This window comes from Spinacia oleracea, chromosome 3, assembly GCF_020520425.1.
Source record: "Spinacia oleracea cultivar Varoflay chromosome 3, BTI_SOV_V1, whole genome shotgun sequence".
NCBI lineage: Eukaryota > Viridiplantae > Streptophyta > Magnoliopsida > Caryophyllales > Amaranthaceae > Spinacia > Spinacia oleracea.
In genome coordinates, this window is record NC_079489.1 from 117,564,364 (window position 1) to 117,585,089 (window position 20,726).

Below are 20,726 nucleotides of genomic sequence, written 5' to 3' on the forward strand. Positions count from 1 at the left end.
CTACTGTGAGCGGCTTGGCCTTGAAAAGGGACGAAATCCGTTTCTAAAGGGCGGCAGAAACCGGAGGAAAGGAACCACTTCTTCAAACAAAGTTGGGTTGAAGCGTCCACCGCCTCATTCGGCTACACATCTCCAGATCAGTAGTTCTAATAACAACCCACTTCTTTCCAATAGTGTCATTTGGACGCCTTGCCCATGACCGTCCTGTATGCTCCCTTATAACTAAGGGCTAGGCAACCCTCGGCGGCCTGAGGAACTTTGGACATTGAAGCTATTCTGAGAAACGCTAGGAAAGAAGGGTGATGCCATCAAGTTCACACCTGGCAATGTATCCAAACACGCCGGCCCAGGAGTTGGGAGACATCTGGTTCATCCCTATGTTGAACCCGTCCAGTACCTCCACCACAAAAGGGTGAGGGGGAAATCTCATGCCCAGTTTTAAAAAGGAGCTGTACACGGCAAACTCCCCTCCACCAAACCAAAGCCGGTGCAATCCATGTCGGCTGGCATGCAGAATTTGTATTCAGAGCCCAAGTTCAAAGATGCCCCATAATCAGCTCCCTGCTCGGTTAGATAATGCAGACACGTCTGAAGGGGGAAGATGTCGCAAGGATGAAGGTGACCTTCTGTAGACACCTAATTTGTGTCTCCCCTCTGAGATGATGACGATACCATTATCCTTACTAGGCGGCTGGAGAAACTCCGTGCGGAAATCCCAATTGCTAAGAACATCTCCATAATACAAGATCCAAAATCCAATCTCCGAGGTCGTTCCCCTCCCGGAACTCGGTACAAAATACAATTTTCAAAAACCAATTTCAAAATTCAAGTACAATCTCATCTAGTAGACCACTCCATTGGTTTTACTAAGCCTTTCCCACTCAAAATCATATAAGGCAAGTCAAATTCGGGCGCCAACCCACAAAACCGAGTAAGCCGGGCCCCGTCCCGTACAACCGGAATTCAAAACCCGAAACAGCTTGTTTTAAGACGCAAAATCGAGTCTTAACCTCCAAGCAAACACTACGTGCCAAGCATCGTACTATTCGTATGAAGGTACATCAATACAAGACAAATCAAGGATGGAGTCCGCGTCCTTGTTTTGGCAGCACTCATGCCACGTCACCAGCGCCGAGCGCTGGTTTGGCGTGTTGCGATGGCAATGGCTGGCGTTTTCCAGCCATTTTTCCTATAAATACCCCCTAATTTCCAGCATTTAGGGAAGGGGAGATTCAATATACAATGTCGTAATACAAAAATTACGCCTCAAATTCAAGTCCAAAAAATCCTTCAAAAACACATACAAACTTCAAGTTCTAAGCAATTGGGAGCTCTAAAGGAATTCTTGCCTAAACCCAAATAGGTAATTCCGAATCCCACCATATTTAATCATGTTTCTTTGATTTTCCTATTTCAAAAATGATTAGCAAGTTGGCATTTTTACTACTAAAAATTTCACTTACAACAATCATACATCTTTAATTTCAAAATCCAAACTTTTCAAAATACAAAAATGCAAACTTTCAAGATTCAAGGATGTTTAAAGTTGTTTGCAATCACTTCTTTGAACTATAATCACTTTCAAGTATGGAGTAATAAAAAATGACATCTTTTTAGCTTCTAAAGGTTTAATCTTTTGAGATTCAAGACTCCATTTTTCAATATACAAATTCAAGTTTTCAAATTTCAAGATCCCACAATGTTTAGGGTTGCTCATGACTACTTCCCTAAACTAGGATCCTTTCAAAATAAGAGCACATCAAATATCTAACCTTTTCAACATTAAAAGGCCCGATCTTTGAGATTCAAGTCTCTTAAGTTTCAATATTTCAAGTACAAGTTCAATATTTCAAGTTCAAGTTCAATTATTTCAAGTTCAATATTTCAAGATTCAAACTTTCAAGTTCAAGTTCTATATGCAAAATCTAGGATACTTTGGGATGAGCAACTTCTCCCAAGTTGAGATTTTTGGCTTTGAATTCGTGTCGGGCGCACTTATTTTTAAGGAGCCGCTTGGCGTTCGAATCTCATGTGCCCAAGTACAAATTTCAATATCGCAATTTCAATTATGCACCTTTCAATATTTCCATTTCAATTATTCACCTTTCAATACCGCAATTTCAATATCGCACTTTCAATTCTGCAATTTCAATATCGCACTTTCAATTCCGCATTTCAATTCCGCATCTTTACTTGCCTAGTCCTTCTAGGCAATGTGGACCTACTTCCTAGTCCGTTTCTAGGGGGTCTTGTATTTATTAATTCCTTACTTATTTACAATTGTGTTGTTGCTTTATTTGCTTTATTGCTTTCATCACCGCACATGCTACATACAATAAAATGCAAGGTTACATCACGCTTAACAAAGATAATTTCTTGGACAAACTGATCTTAGGTTCCCTTAAATTACCTTTAAAGCAAAGTGACCACCATACAATTAGAGATTCTATTTGCTCTAAAATCAAACCCACATAGTCTAAACTAGGGTATTTTCGAAAATGTTATGTCACGTACTCGAATAATTTCTAAAGCTCGCGGAATAAGCATCTTGTTCCCGTGCCCGGATCTCACTCATCCGTTTCGAAGATTCAAGTCGTATCCTAATAGAGTCATTTGCGGTCTTTCCAAACAAGACCCTAAACAATTTTTGGTGGCGACTCCTTTGAGGTACAAAAATACAATGGTTTCTAAAAATCGCCCCCCTTGTAGGGAATTGCAATACATACGCAAAAAAAGACCCCCTACACCTTCTTCACTCTTGGACAGGCCCGCTGGCGCCCCCTCGGCACGCTCATTTATGGGAGCATCCTCCTCCATGGGAGAAGAAGATTCCCCCTCGAAACATGATTCTTCATCTATTCGCACCATGATATCCTGCACAGGATGAAGAATTGGCTCAAGACAGGGGCATAACTTGAGAAATGAAGACGTCAAAATAACAGGTCGTCGTCCTCAATTTTTTGACCAGGTCAACATATCATAGACAGGAGAATAGAACAAAATTAACAAAAAATCAACAAACACGTTTCCTCAAAAGTAATATTACCTGTTGGATCAAAAAGGAGACTTCTAAAGAAATTCAATTCCCCTAAAATGAAGAACTTCAAGAACAAGGGTTCGAAGACCACGGTGGTGCTACAGTGCCTTCTGGTGGTTGCTGGACACCGGAAATCGCCTTCTCTTGTGTCTCTCAAATGATTTTTAGAAATGAGGGGGAAAATCAATCGAAGCAGTCACTTATTTATAGAGGGGTAAGAAATGATTACCCCTGCCACGCGTCATTACCATACTGGATAACCCAAGAGCAATAAAAACTAACGTCCGTTTTCACTCCTCATGAGGGGCAAATGACGTGGGCTTAGATATCTCCACAATAAGGCCCAAGGGCTGAGTGGTGAGTACAACCAACCTCCAGGTGACCCATGGGTCCAAGGCCTGGAAGATGGCTCAAGCCTACATACTTAAGCAATAAAAGAACGATGTCTTTTATCAAAAGCCCATTTTCTGTGTGGCCAGGCCCAAATTGCAAAGGGTCCATCCATTTTGACCCCTGGACACGTGTCCCAAATCCCAAGTAGGCAACACATCTTGCAGCTAAGGTTGTGAGATCAACTCCCAAGAAACCCTAGCCCTATAAATAGCTCAGATCCCAAGGTAAGGGGGGCAATCAATTCATTCCCACCAACCTGAAACTATCTTTTCTTTGTCTTCTCTCTACAAATTACTTCTCTCTCTATCTCATACTTACTTAAGCATCGGAGGGAATATTCTACGGGAATATTCTTGTTTTGCAGGTTGTCGGAGGATCGTGCCAGCTCATACTTGATACCTCCGAGAAACGCGTGACACGTCATCACCTTAAAAGATCCCACAATAACCCTCCTCCCTCATTTATTCTCTGTGCTTTTTGACCTCAACCACACAATTCAAATCTCTCTCTCCTCCATCTCTGTCACTTTCTGCAACAAGAATCCAAGTTGAACCAAGCATCCATTTGTGGGGACCAAGAGCATCTTGTCGGACGTCACAAGGGGGGACCAAAAATTCCATGTGTGTGCTTTAGTTGGTGGGAAAAGGACGATTAAGGTATTAAACTATAACCTTAATCTCGAATTTGCGGATTAATTAGTAAAAAAAGATCCGCTTTTGTTAATTTGGTAACCCTAAAAAATTGATTTATTAAAATTAATGCAATTTGGTTGATTAAACTATGAATTTGGGCAATTTTCTATGAATTAACAAAGTTAAAAGTTGTAATCAATAGAGTTTAAATCCCTAAATTGAAAAACCCACCAAATTCTACAATTTAAGAACCCTAATTTTAATTTTGCACAAATTACCTGTTTGCCTACGCGGACCATGCTGATAATTTGGGGAAAGTGCCGAAAATTGTTTGCTGATGAATTGTACTTGAAAAATTGGGAGAGAAATAGATTTAATTTGCAGATTTATTTTTCCGACAGAGGTGTTTTAATAGAGGAAGTGCTTATAAAGAAGAAGAAGGAAGGAAAAGAGGAGGGAAATATAACATAGTTGTTGTTTTTGGGGCCTAGTAACGGAAATTTGGACGGACGTTAGATTTAGGTGGTGATTTCCTTAACTTTCAAAGTTTAAGCTGGTTATTTAAAAAAACATATAAGGTGGTTATTTCAAAAACTGCAACTTGAAAAAGTGATTTTATCCAAAAATCCATATATAAATCCTCTTGTTGACAGCAAGTTTTCGTATTTCATTTCCTTAGATTAGGTAAGGTATAGTGTTTAAGCGACTACTATATCCTAATTTTATGCTTACTGTTATTCTTTTAAAATAAAATAAAATGGAAGTAATTCGATGTTAGTGCTAGAGATAGAGTGATTGGGTTTGATAAACATTACTTTTTTACTAATAGATAGGAAGTTTGCAAAACTCATATATATTACTCGTATTCAGTTGTCACAAATGATCAGAATTGCATTGGTATTTATAGTGGTGATACCACTATTCATTGTTAATCTACTAGCTAGCTTACCTAGAGTAGGTGTAGGAGGCAAGAAATTTTGCGCATACATTAAATTCTAAGTTGGACATTCACATAGTGTAAATATTTTGACTCTTAACACTCCCCCTTGAATGTCCATCGATGTACTAGATGTCTCAAAAAAAAAACTTGCTTGGTAAAACCCAAAGAGACAAAGACCATAGCTAGAGAAAAGAGTACAACTTTTGTGATTATATGCTTTGGCATACTGCCTCATTAAAAACCTTGTCAAGAAAAACCGGTGGGATAAAAACCTGATCGAAGGGGAAAAGAGTGCAATGCATGTAATACTCCCCCTAAATTTAATATAGCTCAAGAAGACGACGCAATCCAATATTATGTACCAACTACTCAAACCTCTTTGAAGGAAGAGATTTGGTAAACAAATCTGCAAGATTGTCACACGATTGAATTTGTTGGGCGTTCATCGTTCCTTCTTTTTTGAGATCATGTGTGAAGAACAACTTTTTGATATGTGTTTTGTTTGATCTCCTTTGTTGTACCATTACCGGTGTGATGCATGCAGTATTGTCTTCGTAGATGATGGTAGGATTTTCTGTTATTGATTTCATCCCACATCCTTCTTGAATATTACTGATCATTTACCTGAGCCATACACATTCTCGTCCATCTTCATAAAAAGAAATCAATTCCGCATGGTTTGATGATGTAGCTGTCAATGCTTGTTTATTTGATTTCCGGGATATTGTAGTACCTCCATAAGTGAACAAATATCCAGTTTGTGACTTGGCCTTCTGTGGATCTGATAAGTATCCAACATCTGCATATCCAATGGGGGTGGCATCTTTTCTTGACTGATAGAGTAGAGCAATGCAAGATCTGGTTTTCCTCGTAGATAATGGAATAAATGCCTTATTCCATTCCAATGTCTCTTTGTTGGCATATTGTTATACATGGCTAACAAGTTCACAGAAAAAGCAATATCAGGTCTAGTATTGTTATTTAAATACATTAAAGCGCCCATTGCACTTAGATATGGTACTTCAAGACCAAGAATTTCTTCATTTCATCTCGAGGTCTGAATGGGTCATCTTTCATATTCAAAGATCGAACGACCATAGGGGAATTCACTGGATGTGATTTGTCCATGTAAAAGCGTCTTAGAACCCTTTTTGTGTAATTTGATTGATGGACAAAAATTCCCTCTTTCAAGTGCTCAATTTGTAGTCCAAGACAAAATTTGGTTTTTCCAGATATTTCATCTCAAATTCTTTCATCAAGTATTTTGCAGTTTGCTCAATTTCTCTTGGAGTTCCAATGATAATTAAATCATCCACATATACTGCAATGATAGCAATCCTGACTGGGATCGCTTAATGAAAACACAAGGATTAATATGGTGGTTTTTGAATCCTTCTTTCACAAGGTATTCACTACGATGCTTATACCACATCCTTCCAGATTGTTTTTGATAGAATATATTAGTCAAAGTATATTTATTTGGTAAATATTTTGTAATTATTCTGTTAACGTAATTATAGCTAGATTGCTGGGACGGCTCAGTATTTTTTCATTCATTCCCATCCAATCAAAAAGTTTGTTTTTTTGATCGGATTGCTTGATTTATTGATAAATTATGCTATAAACAAGACTTTTCTTATTAATATTTTCAACAATTTGATAATTCCTAGGTTCAGTTTTAGTATTTTCATTCATGCTAGTACTGATATCGATCCAGTAGGGATTACTTAATTATAGGCTAATGATATACGTGTAAAGCCTTGTATATATGACAGTTATTGTCATCGGAATAAGTCTAGGAATTATCTTCCAATATGGTATCAGATTGACTAGGGATTTTCCTCCGTTCCTTTTGCTTCCGCAGCCCTACATCATTCCTTCATCTTCCTCCTTTCTCCTTCCCTTGCTGTTCCCATGGCTGAAACTCCCAAATTTCATCCGGCTTTGGCTATCACCAATGGGAAATCTCTCATCCCTATCACATTGGATATGGAATCGGGATAATATCAATCCGTGGGTGGCATTGTTTAAAATCCAGGCTCGGGTACATGACGTGCTAGAGCGTATTATTCCTCCAAAGGACGACGGAAAGAAAGCAGCGTATGAAAAGGCCAAGGCGACTGACCTCCCCCTATGGAACCGCCTTGACGCCCCCGTCCTACAGTGGATATATGCCACAATCTCTACTGTTATTCTCAACTCCATTCTCATTGACGATGATTTGGCAGAACATGCTTGGGAAAGCGTCGCTGATCTTTTCCATGATAATAAGCATTCTAGGGCTCTGTTTCTCAGCAACGAATTCACCACCACCAAGCTTGCTGATTTCTCCACCACAAACGCCTACTGCAACCAACTGAAGAGTATCGTCGATCAACTTGCCAATGTTGGGGCTCCCGTCAATGATCATGCGTTGGTGTTTAAGCTCCTTCAAGGTTTGAATGAGCCGTATAAAGATTTTGCAATGATCATTCAAAACAAAAAGAACCTGCCAAAGTTTACAACGGTCCGTTCAAAACTGGGGTTGGCTGAGAAAAACCTCCGAGAACAGGCGAAACAAGAGGATGGTACAGCCCTTTGTTGCTCATGACCCGCCATCAGATGAGCGTTCCAGTGCCAACAACAATTCTCAAGGTAATTATAATAATTATCATAATTATAATAATAATAGTTACCGTGGAAATAACAACAGGAAGAACAATAAATCTGGCGGTCGGAACAACGGCAAGGCCCAGCGTGGCGGCGGCTCCAGCGGTGGTGGTGGGTCAGACCATAACGCCGGCAGTCAGAACACGGGCAGCGGTGGAACTCGCAGCCAACAACAATGGCAGTTTCCTTGGCAGTTTCTTCCACGGACACTTCCCCCTAGCCCATATCCCACTTACAATTGGGTCAGGCCCAATCTGCCGTCTAGACCACAGCAGCAACAAGCAGGGATTCTGGGCCCAATGCCCCAACATTCGGCCTACCAGGCTACTGCACCAAGCCCAACTGACATAGAGGCAGCCATGTACACACTCGGGATCACTCCACCGGATCCAAATTGGTACATGGACACCGGTGCCACCTCCCACATGACCTCCGCACAAGGTAGCATTTCGTCTTATTTTAATAGAGCAAAAATCGTGGTATTATTGTCGGTAATGGTCATTCAATTCCAATTCATGGGTACGGTCATACCAAATTTTCATCCCCGAACCCCCCATTTTCCTTCAATAATGTGCTTCATGCTCCTCAAATTGTGAAAAACTTAGTTTCAGTACGAAAATTCACCTCTCATAACTCAATTTCTGTGGAATTTGGTCCGTTTGGGTTTTCTGTGAAGGATTTTCCGACGGGGACGCGCCTACTGAGGTGTGAGAGTCGGGGAGACCTCTATCCAATAACCCAACATGTTGCTCAATCACCATCCACTTTTGCTGCTTTAGCACCTACTTTATGGCATTTTCCCACCCGGGAGCTCCTGTTTTTGACTCCCTTAAGAAGAATAATTTCATTGAGTGTATTCGAACTCACAATATGCATGTTTTTCCCTCTTGTCCTCTTGGAAAACATGTTAAATTGCCTTTTGTTTCTTCGAATTCTTACACTTTTATGCCTTTTGACATTATCCATAGTGATCTTTGGACTTCTCCGGTTTTAAGCTCTATGGGCCGTCGATATTATATTTTGTTGTTGGATGATTTCTCTAATTTCTTGTGGACATTTGCTTTGTCAAAAAATCACATGTTTTTTTCAACATTTTCAACATTTAGAGCATTCATCCGCACTCAATTTGAAAGGGACGTTAAAAATGTTCAATGTGATAATGGGAGGGAATTCGACAATGGGCCTTTTGGGATTTTTGTAAACTTAATGGGATTTTATTTCGTCTTGCATGTTGTGAGGGGGTCGAAAAAGCACGAGGCTAATGCGTGACCTCGTCCCTCGTGGGTGTGACGATTCTTTTTATTCAATCAAGTGTAATCGGATTTCCTGTGAGTATACACCCAATTGACTAGTAATATAGGAGTCGCCATTCAGTTTTTAACAACAATGAGAAAAACTGACAAAACCCGGTTATCGTGACATAAAGGGAGTGCAATTATGTTTGACCACGACGGTCGTAGGTTCCCTTGTGATCCCTGGTGTAGGGATCTCTCAACATACACCCGCAAGGTAGAGATTGAGGGTTCGGGGGACTGTAACTACCGAGAGGAGTACTTCGCTCATCGATAACTCCAGAGGCAGGATATCCTTACTAGCTCAGCATAAATAATTGAAGGGACATGCGTTAACTATTAAACTAATCTGAGTTGATTTTAGCAATATGCAACATATAATACTAGATCGATCGTGATTATCTGATTTAAATAGCATTAAGGGACCTAGCATGATAATCCAATTTCCCAAAAATATTATATTTGTTAGGCGTGATAGAACAATCAGATTTAGTTAGTTTAATAGTTCATAAAAAGGGCAAGGAAAGCAATTAAATCATCGAAAAGGGACACATTACGACGCACCCTTGAGAGGTGCGTCACGGTTCTCAGAAAACTAACCACTTTGACTTTGCTATTTCTCCTTTTTATTTAACGAATCTCAAATTATGGGACATGATACGTTCTGTTCGATTTATGGATCGATTGCGACAGAACGCGTGAACAATTTCACAGCGTGAGGCTTAGGCTAAGGGTTGGAGTCAATACTCAGAATATGAATTGTGTGTGTTCTTTTCACGTCGAATTTGGGGCTGTATTTATAGGGGAGAGTTCGTGGAAAGATAGAATTGCAGAGTTCTAATCCACAAAGAATTAGGAAAAAACAAGTACCAAAGTATTTTCAGCGCCCAGGCCTGGGCGTCAAAGATTTCGGCGCCCAGCTCTGGGCGTTGAAAATAGGATCCAGGAAATTTCAGCGCCCAGGGCTGGGCGTTGAAATTGCTGTTTGGGCCGTTTCTTTGTCAGATTCGGATTCCTGAAATCCGTAGTGTTTGAGACTTAATCGAGTCTTTTGGTGCGTATTTATTTCATGACGGAATGCGCCTGGGCCCGTTACGAACTCTAGGCTCGTTAGGATTTTAATTAATACGTAATTCTTATTTCCGAATCATATTAGGAATAGGATTCTCGCAGTTTTCTATCTCATTTAGGATTTATGTTGGAGTGCAACACCTAATTCTGACAGGTTTCTATCTTTTATGACTTGCCCCTTTTAGAAGCTACCTTTTACGACAGTTACTATTTTTAGCAGGTTTCTATAAATAGCAGGTTTCGGGTGATATAAAAAGGGGAATTGAGATTCGTTTATTTTATAGGAGATGCGTTGTCAAGTGGAGATTTATGTTTTCATCGTCGAACCTTTCCCTTTCGGGAATGGGGACAAAAGTAGGTGACTACATTAGCCCCCACTTTGACTGAGTCTCGGGATGAGACGATGGTCAAAGTATTAGACGGAGTGCGTCACACAAGCCATGGTGTATGTGACCTGTTTTGCGAGGGTCTCACGAGCCCCCGAGTGATAACATTTGACTTAAGGGTCATCACTTTGAAGTGTTGACATATCCCTTACGTGTCATTGGGATTTGTCAACTGATAGTATAGAAACTTCCTCACTTTGTCATTGGAAGGATCTAAAGGTGCGTAGAAACTCCCTCACTTTGTCATTGGGAGTAGCTACAGATGTTTTCGAAATCAAAGCTATAAAGTGTAATTGGGCCTGGCCAAGCCCAACCACGAGGTAAAAAATGTTTTTAAAGATTCTCATTTTCAAGGATAGCTAAACGAGAAAACCCCCTTGTTTTTATGGGACGTAAAACGAAGGAAAATCCAGCACATCGCTCTTTTTTGGAAAAAACGGAAAACCAATCCTTTTAATTTTTGGAAAAGGGAAAACCAGAAAAAGTTATCGCTGCAGCGACTAAGGACCTAAGCGGCTTGTGACGCAGACCCCGCCGGCTAAAGATGGCGAGCCTGTCCGCTAAGGGTGGACACCCCGTCCGATAGAAGTGGACGAATCTGTTTATGAAATTTGAAAATAAAGACCTACGCGGTTTGTGACGTAGACCCCGCCGAATAAAGATGGCGAACCTGTCCGCTAAGGGTGGACACCCCGTCCGATAGAAGTGGACGAATCTGTTTTTGAAATTTGAAAATAAGGACCTACGCGGTTTGTGACGTAGACCCCGCCGGCTAAAGATGGCGAACCTGTCCGCTAAGGGTGGACACCCCGTCCGATAGAAGTGGACGAATCTATTTTGAAATTTGTTTGTGCTTTTTGAAAATAAGGACCTACGTGGTTTGTGACGTAGACCCCGCCGGCTGAAGATGGCGAGCCTGTCCGCTAAGGGTGGACGCCCCGTCCGAAAAAGTGGACGAATCTTGCTTTTGAAATTTGTTTTGTGTTTATTTTTTGAAAATAAGGACCTACGTGGTTTGCGCCGTAGACCCCTCCGGCTGAAGATGGCGAGCCTGTTTCACTTTGAATTTTGAAAACTTCATTTTTGGAAAACTGAGGACCTGCGCGGCTAGTGACGCAAACCCCACCCGCTTAAGGTGGGCGAGCCCTGTCCGCTAAGGGTGGACGCCCCGCTCGCTGGCGGTGAGCGAACCTGAATTCGTCTTTTCGATATGGGATTCGCGTGCCACGATCTTGCCCGATTGAGGTGGGCAAGTCCCTATATCATTTTTTTCTTGTGATTTCTTTTGAGAATTTCTTTTTATTTATTCTTGCAAGAGCGAATTCTTTCGAGGGATGCTCGATTTTAGTTGTAACCTGAACGTGGGCTGACAACGTGTTTAGACGGACCATTGTCTTGTGGTCATCATCTTTCATGGTTTCGAGCTAGTCTTTATGGCTCAATCTTGCCACTACCTGGGTCCTTGATTAGGGGACTATGTATAAGTGTCAATGGTGACCTTTGTCTTGAGGTCGTAAACCGGTTTTATTTTTTGAGACATCCAAACATGGGACTTCATACAGCGTAGTCTGGGAATATTATTTTTTATATATTTTCTTTCAAGCCCCCAAGCATTCGTGCTTGACGGTCATTTCTTGTCAAAGAGGTTCCTTGGGGATACGCATTCTGTAATGTCCTTGATCGTGTTTGGGATTGTGCTCGTAAGTGCGAGCGATCTTTGTAGTGGTGTGCTATTCTTAACAAAGCCGTGAGGTGCGACTTTCAATAAAGAAATCGGCAACTTTCAAGTCAAATGAATATGGCAGGGCCCTATAGAAGTCAAAGAGGGCCTGGGATCATTTTCGGTGCCCAAGCCTGGGCGTTAAAGATTTCGGCGCCCAGAGCTGGGCGCTGAAAATAATTCCTGGCGAGCTTTCTTGATGACACAGTTGGCCTCTTGTTCGTTCGTTCGTTTTCTTTTTTTCTTTTGAACGCGTTCGTAAATGTTCGATACTTAGAAAAGATGATATGTATGTGCGAACGAGCGTTCATAGAATGGCCGTTGTGTGCGGTCCATTAATCAGTTTGCCTGAATCATATTTTTTTTTTTTAGCAATGACTGATTTTGAATAGTTTGCTTAGAAGCTTGATAGGGTTCAGGCCCATTCACGAGGTGGGCTTAAACATCGTGCCCTTTCGTTTGTTCAAACATTTGCTTCGGGATTTTTTTATTTTGCTATGGTTGTTTCGTAGCTTGGAGCCCCCAAGTATGCATGTTGGGATGTTTCCTTTTGGCGTACGATTTTTGTAGGTTCTTTCGAGAAAGATGCCTTGGGGTTTCGCTCGTATAGGTGCGAGCTATCCCTTCCGTGGTAGGTAATGTTTTGCTACCTCTAATCCTTAATGTAGAAGTCGTGTGGCTTGTATTTGGGCGATAAGTAGTCTTTGCCTCTTACTCTTGGTCGTGCTTGCATTAGTGCAATGTGCCTTACTTTTTTTAGACTTGTACTGTGGGATGTTTGAACTTATGGTGCAACGTAGGCTTGTGTGGCCTAACGGCATGTCTTAGAACATTCCTCCAAGTGTTGGGATATCATTATTATTGGAGTACTTTATCGCGCTCAGTCGTTCAGGTGCTCGAACAAGTGTAGCACCTTCTGCGTGGGCGTGCACGACTTATTACTTCGTTCGATGCAAGGATTCATAGATGTTTCTTTCTTGTTTTTATATCAGGACAAGATTTAGCAAGCAGAGATATTCAGCGCCCAGGCTGGGGCGTTAAAGATATCGGCGCCCAGCTCTGGGCGTTGAAAATGATTTCTGGGCAGAACTTTGACAGTATTTTTTTCTTTCGCTTTTGCTTTGGAACGATGTAGACTGTGTAACGGGCGCTTTATAGGGCGAGCGTTATGTGCAGTGGTTTGATCGGAGTTTTGGTGACTTGCGATTTTCAGTTACCCTTGTTAGAGGGGTGACTTTATATATTCTAAGTAGCGCTTAGAATTTGAGAGAGGTTGTAGCCATTCTAAGGTTCGTTTTGCACGATTAAAGCTTAGGATTGTGCCCCTGTGATGTATGTATAGCATTAGCGTCGAGAATTTGCGATAAAATCGTCATTTCGAGCATTTTTAGAGTGTTTTTCTCAAGCCCCCAATTGTAGCTACGGGAATGGCTTGGTGCTATAATGCTTTGCATACGTCTTTATGCATTCATGGTGACATGGATCATGAATAGTTTGAACTAGACTCGTTTTAGCGCGAGGTACGTTCGAGTAGTGACCTGCTACTTCTCTTGTAAATGTCGTATTTTGCGACATTGCCATGGTCAAGGTAATCACATGTTGAAGTGTGCCTTGACCAAAAGCTAGGGGCCTTTCTTTACCCATAATCATATTTAGAAATATCTTTGACTTACTTGCAAAACGCATACTTAGATTAAACCAATGACACTTTATTATGTTCGAAGAAGCCTTTGAAAATTATTTGAAATCCGAGTCCTACTGTGTACAATCCGAGGTGTCCTAAGTAGGTTGACTTATAGAAGGGTTCTTACAGGATTACATGAGTGAATCAAAATACTGTTACGATTTTGGAATGCTGTCTAAGGATTTGCTGGAAGCCAGGGTGCAGGTGTCAAGATATACTTGTGCCCGTTTGGCATATGCTTTAAGGCATTTAGGGCCTATCTTTTCCAGAATTGCGGGAATATAAACCGTTTTCAATTTGACTTAGATTTACTTGGTGTATGTCCGTACAAAAGGTCAAGGTATACTTAGTTCTTTCCCTAGCTCTTTCACTTCAATTTTTTAGCCCCCAGTTGCTATTATGTCTTCCCATTAATGATGCTTTTAGATTTCGATTTTAGATGCCCGTGTCATATGTCTGAGTAGGGTGAGCCTTGGTTAAGTGCCAAGTCCTATTGACAATGTCTGATTTTTTTTTCAAAGGAGATTAGGAAGCATTCGAATTACCATGAACGGGTGCCCTGAGTTCGAAGGAACGATGGGGCGATGCCGTAGAACAATTTTTTTATTGCAAGCTTACTGCCTTTACTACTTGTTGGCGATCATGACTGTGTCTAGTGGTGAAAGAAGGTCTTTAAGCGAACGACTATGTCTAGTGGTGAAAGAAGGTCTTTAAGTGAGTTAGTTCGCTTTAGGGAGGGTCAAGTCGAGTACTTTAGAGGTCATGGACGCTTGCGCTAGCCCCCATTCAATTGAGGCAAAGCGGTCTTTTGAGTCTTGGCTAAGTGCCTAGGAGTGTGAGTGCATCTTCTGGCAAGGGTACGTGCCTTTATTATTTTTCGATGTGTGCTCGTTTTGGCATCTTGTTGACTTGGATTCTTCGTTTGACTTTTCTTTCGACTTGGGTTGCAAGTAATTAAATTTCAATAAGGGGCCTCTATTTTTATTCTTGTTTTTCTATAGGCTTTAATATTGGTTGGACCGAATCATGGATTGCCTATGTATCCGCCTTAAATAGATTTAATTTGGAATCAGGTCTTGCGTAGTTCTTAGCCTAGAAAATGGTTTTTTAGAATGCCGATTTTAAACAAGTACGTTCTGAGGTGGAAACATATTATTTGAAACGGTAGAATAAGTGAAGTCTATTATTATTTTAATCTGCTGCCTTGCCGTAAGCCAAAAATTTGTTTTATATATTTTTTTTGAGTACATGTATTTTTTGGTGGTACGTATATCTAGTACATGTATTTTTTGGTGGTACGTATATCTGAATACGTGTTGTACCCCTCCAAGTGTTCGTTATTTTTCCGTGCATGTGCGGATAAAATGACGAGCACTTCTAGACAAAATTTGGCGAGCAGAGAGAATCAGCGCCCAGGCTGGGGCGTTAAAGATTTCGGCGCCCAGCTTTGGGCGCTGAAAATAATTTCTGGCGAACCTTTTTTGGTGCTCTAAATGCTTCTTTTTCTTTTTAGACTAACTTTAGAGGCGCTTTGCAAAGTTTCTTTTTTATTATTCGCATTTTATTATTTTTTTGCACTTTTCATTTGTTTTCCTTTTTTATTCGTGACTCAAGGCGGTTTGAAAGATGGGTTGAATGACATAGGATAATTTGTATAGGTATTGGTCAAGCATGAGGATTACATCTTCCAAGGCCGATGAGTAGCATGGGGACGGCTCAAGGGTATATCAACAGGATGTATCCAAGTTATATGGTCATTATGCTAATGGTGGTGTAAGAGCAGGTTTGGACTTTGGAAATGATGGGCATGACGCACGTGTCAATGGCCGTACGTGGTTTGCAGTTGATAACAAGTCCAAGAACAAGAGTCGAGGTAATGGTTTCTTGGTTTATGGCAATGAGAACATGGATGGGTTAAATGAGCTGAACGGGGACCCCAGAGCGAAGACGTCTAAGAGCATAAGGATTGGAAAGGGTAGACATCGTAGAACTTTATGTAGCTTTTGTGGCATGATTGGTTGACTCAGTTCTTTTCCTTCGTTTACTTGGGTAAATGTTGCACTTTGGGAGGTACGGGATAAGTATTCCATGGCTCGCTCTTTTCGCTCTCCCTTTTCTCTTTCTTTTTAAGTATTTCATGGCTTTCTCTCTCCCTTTTCTCTTTCTATTTTTTTCTTTTTCTCGGGATTTCTCCCCAACATAAATCCTTCAAATTTTTTGTTTGGGCTAAAAGGTAGATGGTTGTGGTCTTTGTGTCACGAGGCGAGACTGAGTGAGCCTCGTTTGGTAGGCCTATAGTGGACCTTTAATTTTAGTAGGCCTAGGGTGGACCTTTTAAATTGTCTTACTTTGTAAGCGTATTTAGTCGTTTCTTAAAATGTGCAAATAGCGTAGATTCAAAATGTTATTTTTACCTTATTGAAATTTAACGAAAGAATTACATCGAAAATAATTTGTTTGCTTCTTTTCAGATTCCAGTTTTCGGGATTTAACTGGAAGTTGTGATTTAGACTCGAACTTTCATTAATCTTTCTGATTATAACCCGTGTATGAATATAAGGAGGTGGCCTAGACTCAAAATAATGACGTGGCGTAAGCCTATAATACTTGACCAAGCGACTCTCAGACTTAGGCTAATTGGACCATAACTTTCGTTGGTTGACACTTTAGATTTTAACCCTTGGGTGTTCATTTGTCATGCGCCGTTTTGCTTAATGTTGGCAAGGTAGTTAATTGGGGAGATCGAATTTTTATTTTTGCAAGACTAGAATCATTAGTGCGGCTTCTCTCTTAGTGTGTATTGCTTTACCCCAATGGTAGCCTTATGGTATGCCGATTTGGGTATTTTCATGGTTGGTCATGTTGCATTCATGGAAAATCTTTTAGTCCGTACTTAGGAGTATTTAAAGGAGCGAGTGGCTCGAGAGGACTATGATAGTCGTGACCCAATGTGATCATAAGCCTTGAGGCCATTAATTTTTTGCCAATGGTATTGATACCTTAGGTTCACTTTGGGGGTTGTGCGACTATGGGGGAATGATTTCCAGAATGTGACTGTTTCCATTTTGCAAGTACTATAATATATTCTTTTTATTGGTGAGAGAGAGTGTTCAGGCCGTGGATCCTTACCAAGGGATGACAATTATTATGGGTGCTTACTGATTTAAATGTTAGGAAGGGAGACTCAATATGGTTTAACCTTTTTATTTGCAGAACGACACCAAGCATTAGGACCGATTATATGGATAAGACAACTAAGACTTAGGATTTGGATTGTACTTTGGCATAGCCTAGTCTAGACTCGGATTTATTTATTTTTTTATTTGAACATTTATTTTTTCTTGAAGACTTTATTCGAACATTTATTTTTTTGAATACTTCGCCCATGTGACATTCAAGGTCGTTTAATTAGCATGCTCGGTTTTTGGTGCCGAGCATTGTCGTCGTAGGAGGCCTAACAACGACACAAAGAGTTATTTTATTTTTTTACGAGTCGCTTTTAAAATAGAGTGCCTTTTCATACGCCCTCGCAGCAAAAAAAAATTTCGAAAAGTTTTTTTTTGCTACGCATGTTTTTCTTATGCAGAGGCACCGGGGCTGTTGTGCCTGACCAAAAGGCCAGGCAGCAACTTCAGCGCCCAGCAGTGGGCGTGAGAAATTTTAGCGCCCAGCCAGGGGCGTTGAAAATGCGTCCCTGGCTGGTTCTCGTTTTCTGTTGCGTCTACTTTTGTTTATGCGACTTCAATTTTGCGTGCTTGCCTAATAACGTCCTTTACGCGTTGTGCAGCGTTTGTGGGATTCGTTACAGGCCATCCCGAGCGTCGCTTATTTTTGTGGCGATCGTTCGGGCTTGCGGGACACGTATGTTGGTATAACTCTTTGGCCAATTGGTTCATGAATGTTTGGGCAATTTTTAAGGTCGTTGGTTTTCTAGCATTATTTGTCTAGCATTATTCGTACGCACAATCATAACATAGTCACATAGTTCGCTACACCTAACTACATTACAAACATGGATTTGAAAATTAAATATGTCACGTAGTTTATGATAGGCTTCTATGGGTAGTATTTGCGCCTGGCTTGGTACCGCTTCTATCGTAGATCCAACACATGCCCCGGTCGAGGTAGTGTCTTCAACAGACGAATCTCGCCCAAGAGGCCAACCCGCAAGTGCAAGCCAAGGGGGCATGCAGGCGAGAGGGACCTAATGAGCGAGCGATTGGGTTCGGGATAGGTGTACTACCTGCACAAGTACCGAGTGGGCAACATGCGCGGCGTATGCACCCCCCTATTGGCGAAAAAAGGTATCCTTAGTCCCAACTCCCGAGGGAGCCGAGATTCGTTATGTGGTTCTGCCCGTTCACATTAATATGCTGATTTTCAGGTCGTCCCAACTTGATGGGGAAATAAATGCGGGGTAGGATCGTTTCACCCTTCGGCTATTTTGATTACCTACAAGCACGAGTATTTCCTTCACTATCCCCAGTGGAGTCGCCACTGTGAGGGGGTCGAAAAAGCACGAGGCTAATGCGTGACCTCGTCCCTCGTGGGTGTGACGATTCTTTTTATTCAATCAAGTGTAATCGGATTTCCTGTGAGTATACACCCAATTGACTAGTAATATAGGAGTCTCCATTCATTTTTTAACGACAATGAGAAAAACTGACAAAACCCGGTTATCGTGACATAAAGGGAGTGCAATTATGTTTGACCACGACCGCCGTAGGTTCCCTTGTGATCCCTGGTGTGGGGATCTCTCAACATACACCCGCAAGGTAGAGATTGAGGGTTCGGGGGACTATAACTACCGAGAGGAGTACTTCGCTCGTCGATAAATCCAGAGGCAGGATATCCTTACTAGCTCAGCATAAATAATTGAAGGGACATGCGTTAACTATTAAACTAATCTGAGTTGATTTTAGCAATATGCAACATATAATACTAGATCGATCGTGATTATCTGATTTAAATAGCATTAAGGGACCTAGCATGATAATCCAATTTCCCAAAAATATTATATTTGTTAGGCGTGATAGAACAATCAGATTTAGTTAGTTTAACAGTTCATAAAAAGGGCGAGGAAAACAATTAAATCATCGAAAAGGGACACATTACGACGGACCCTTGAGAGGTGCGTCACGGTTCTCAGAAAACTAACCACTTTGACTTTGCTATTTCTCCTTTTTATTTAACGAATCTCAAATTATGGGACAGGATACGTTCTGTTCGATTTATGGATCGACTGCGACAGAACGCGTGAACAATTTCACAGCGTGAGGCTTAGGCTAAGGGTTGGAGTCAATACTCAGAATATAAATTGTGTGTGTTCTTTTCACGTCGAATTCGGGGCTGTATTTATAGGGGAGAGTTCGTGGAAAGATAGAATTGCAGAGTTCTAATCCACAAAGAATTACGAAAAAACACGTACTCAAGTATTTTTCAGCGCCAGGCCTGGGCGTCAATGATTTCGGCGCCCAGCTCTGGGCGTTGAAAATAGGATCCAGGCAATTTCAGCGCCCAGGGCTGGGCGTTGAAATTGCTGTTTGGGCCGTTTCTTTGTCAGATTCGGATTCCTGAAATCCGTAGTGTTTGAGACTTAATCGAGTCTTTTGGTGCGTACCAATTTCATGACGGAATGCGCCTGGGCCCGTTACGAACTCTAGGCTCGTTAGGATTTTAATTAATACGTAACTCTTATTTCTAAATCATATTAGGAATAGGATTCTCGCAGTTTTCTATCTCATTTAGGATTTATGTTGGAGTGCAACACCTAATTCTGACAGGTTTCTATCTTTTATGACTTGCCACTTTTAGAAGCTACCTTTTACGGCAGTTACTATTTTTAGCAGGTTTCTATAAATAGCAGGTTTTGGGTGAAATGAAAAGGGGAATTGAGATTCGTTTATTTTATAGGAGATGCGTTGTCAAGTGGAGATTTATGTTTTCATCATCGAACCTTTCCCTTTAGGGAATGGGGGCAAAAGTAGGTGTCTACACATGTCCACATACTTCTTCACAAAATGGGAAAGCCGAAAGAAAAATATGTCCCATTAACAACATAATCCGCACTCTTCTTGTCCATGCCTCCCTACCCCCCTCATTTTGGCATCATGCATTACAAATGGAAACTTATCTCCACAATATTCTTCCAACTAAAAAAATTGGGGTTCTCATCTCCTCTTCAAGTTCTTTATCAAAAGGATCCATCATACTCTCATCTTCGGGTTTTCGGGTGTTTATGTTATCCTTTATTTCCATCCACAACCTACAAACTTCAAGCCCGGTCTACCCCATGTGTTTTCTTGGGATACCCCCTAATAATCGTGGTTACAAATGTTATGATTTGTCATCAAATAAAATCATTATTAGCCGCCATGTTCATGCAATTTAGATTAGAAAAATAATAAGAGGCTCGTGATACCACTGTTAGGTTATGATACATATGACAAAACATAAATCATGCGGAAAACCATAATGCCAGGAAACATATTATTTACACATAATCATTTAGCATAATTCAGATGCATACACTTTGTAGCGTGCCCTCCCTAGCTGCGCCCGAACCGAACAAGAACAAGTCTTTAGGACTCCAAGTGTCGTCCCTCCATAGATAGTCCACAGCACGTCCGGATCCGCCTTAAGCTTGACCAACTAGAATCGCCCTTAAGGTACTATAAATTTCGGCTAATAGGGCAAGAGTGTATGGCTGATTTTTGCGAAAATCTTACCTTTGAATACTTGAATCTTACGTGTATAAATTTGTGACCCTAGGAACATATTTATAGAGTTATGGAAAAGGACTTAGAATCCTATTAGAATACCAATTTAGTTTAATTAGAATCCTATTAGGACTCTTATTAAATAAAATCTATCTACTAGGATTAGGATTTAATAATAGAACAAATTCTAATAGCTTTAGGAT

At 40.9% G+C, this 20,726-nt stretch overlaps 1 protein-coding gene across 1 annotated transcript; it reads left to right on the top strand.

The window, feature by feature from the left end:
- The first annotated feature begins 6,959 nt into the window (after positions 1 to 6,959).
- LOC110791525 (uncharacterized) lies at positions 6,960 to 8,362 on the top strand. Its single transcript, XM_056839577.1, has 3 exons — positions 6,960 to 7,450; positions 7,554 to 8,092; positions 8,328 to 8,362. Exons 1-3 carry the CDS (start codon positions 6,960 to 6,962, stop codon positions 8,360 to 8,362), a joined length of 1,065 nt encoding a protein of 354 aa, XP_056695555.1.
- Positions 8,363 to 20,726: the final 12,364 nt, after the last annotated feature.

Coding starts and splice junctions, on each gene's coding strand:
- LOC110791525 (XM_056839577.1), top strand. CDS start 6,960: ATGGGAAATCTCTCATCCCTATCACATTGGATATGGAATCGGGATAAT. Junction 7,451..7,553: donor CTTCAAGGTTTGAATGAGCC/GTATAAAGATTT, acceptor CTCCGAGAACAG/GCGAAACAAGAGGATGGTAC. Junction 8,093..8,327: donor CCACATGACCTCCGCACAAG/GTAGCATTTCGT, acceptor TTTTCTGTGAAG/GATTTTCCGACGGGGACGCG.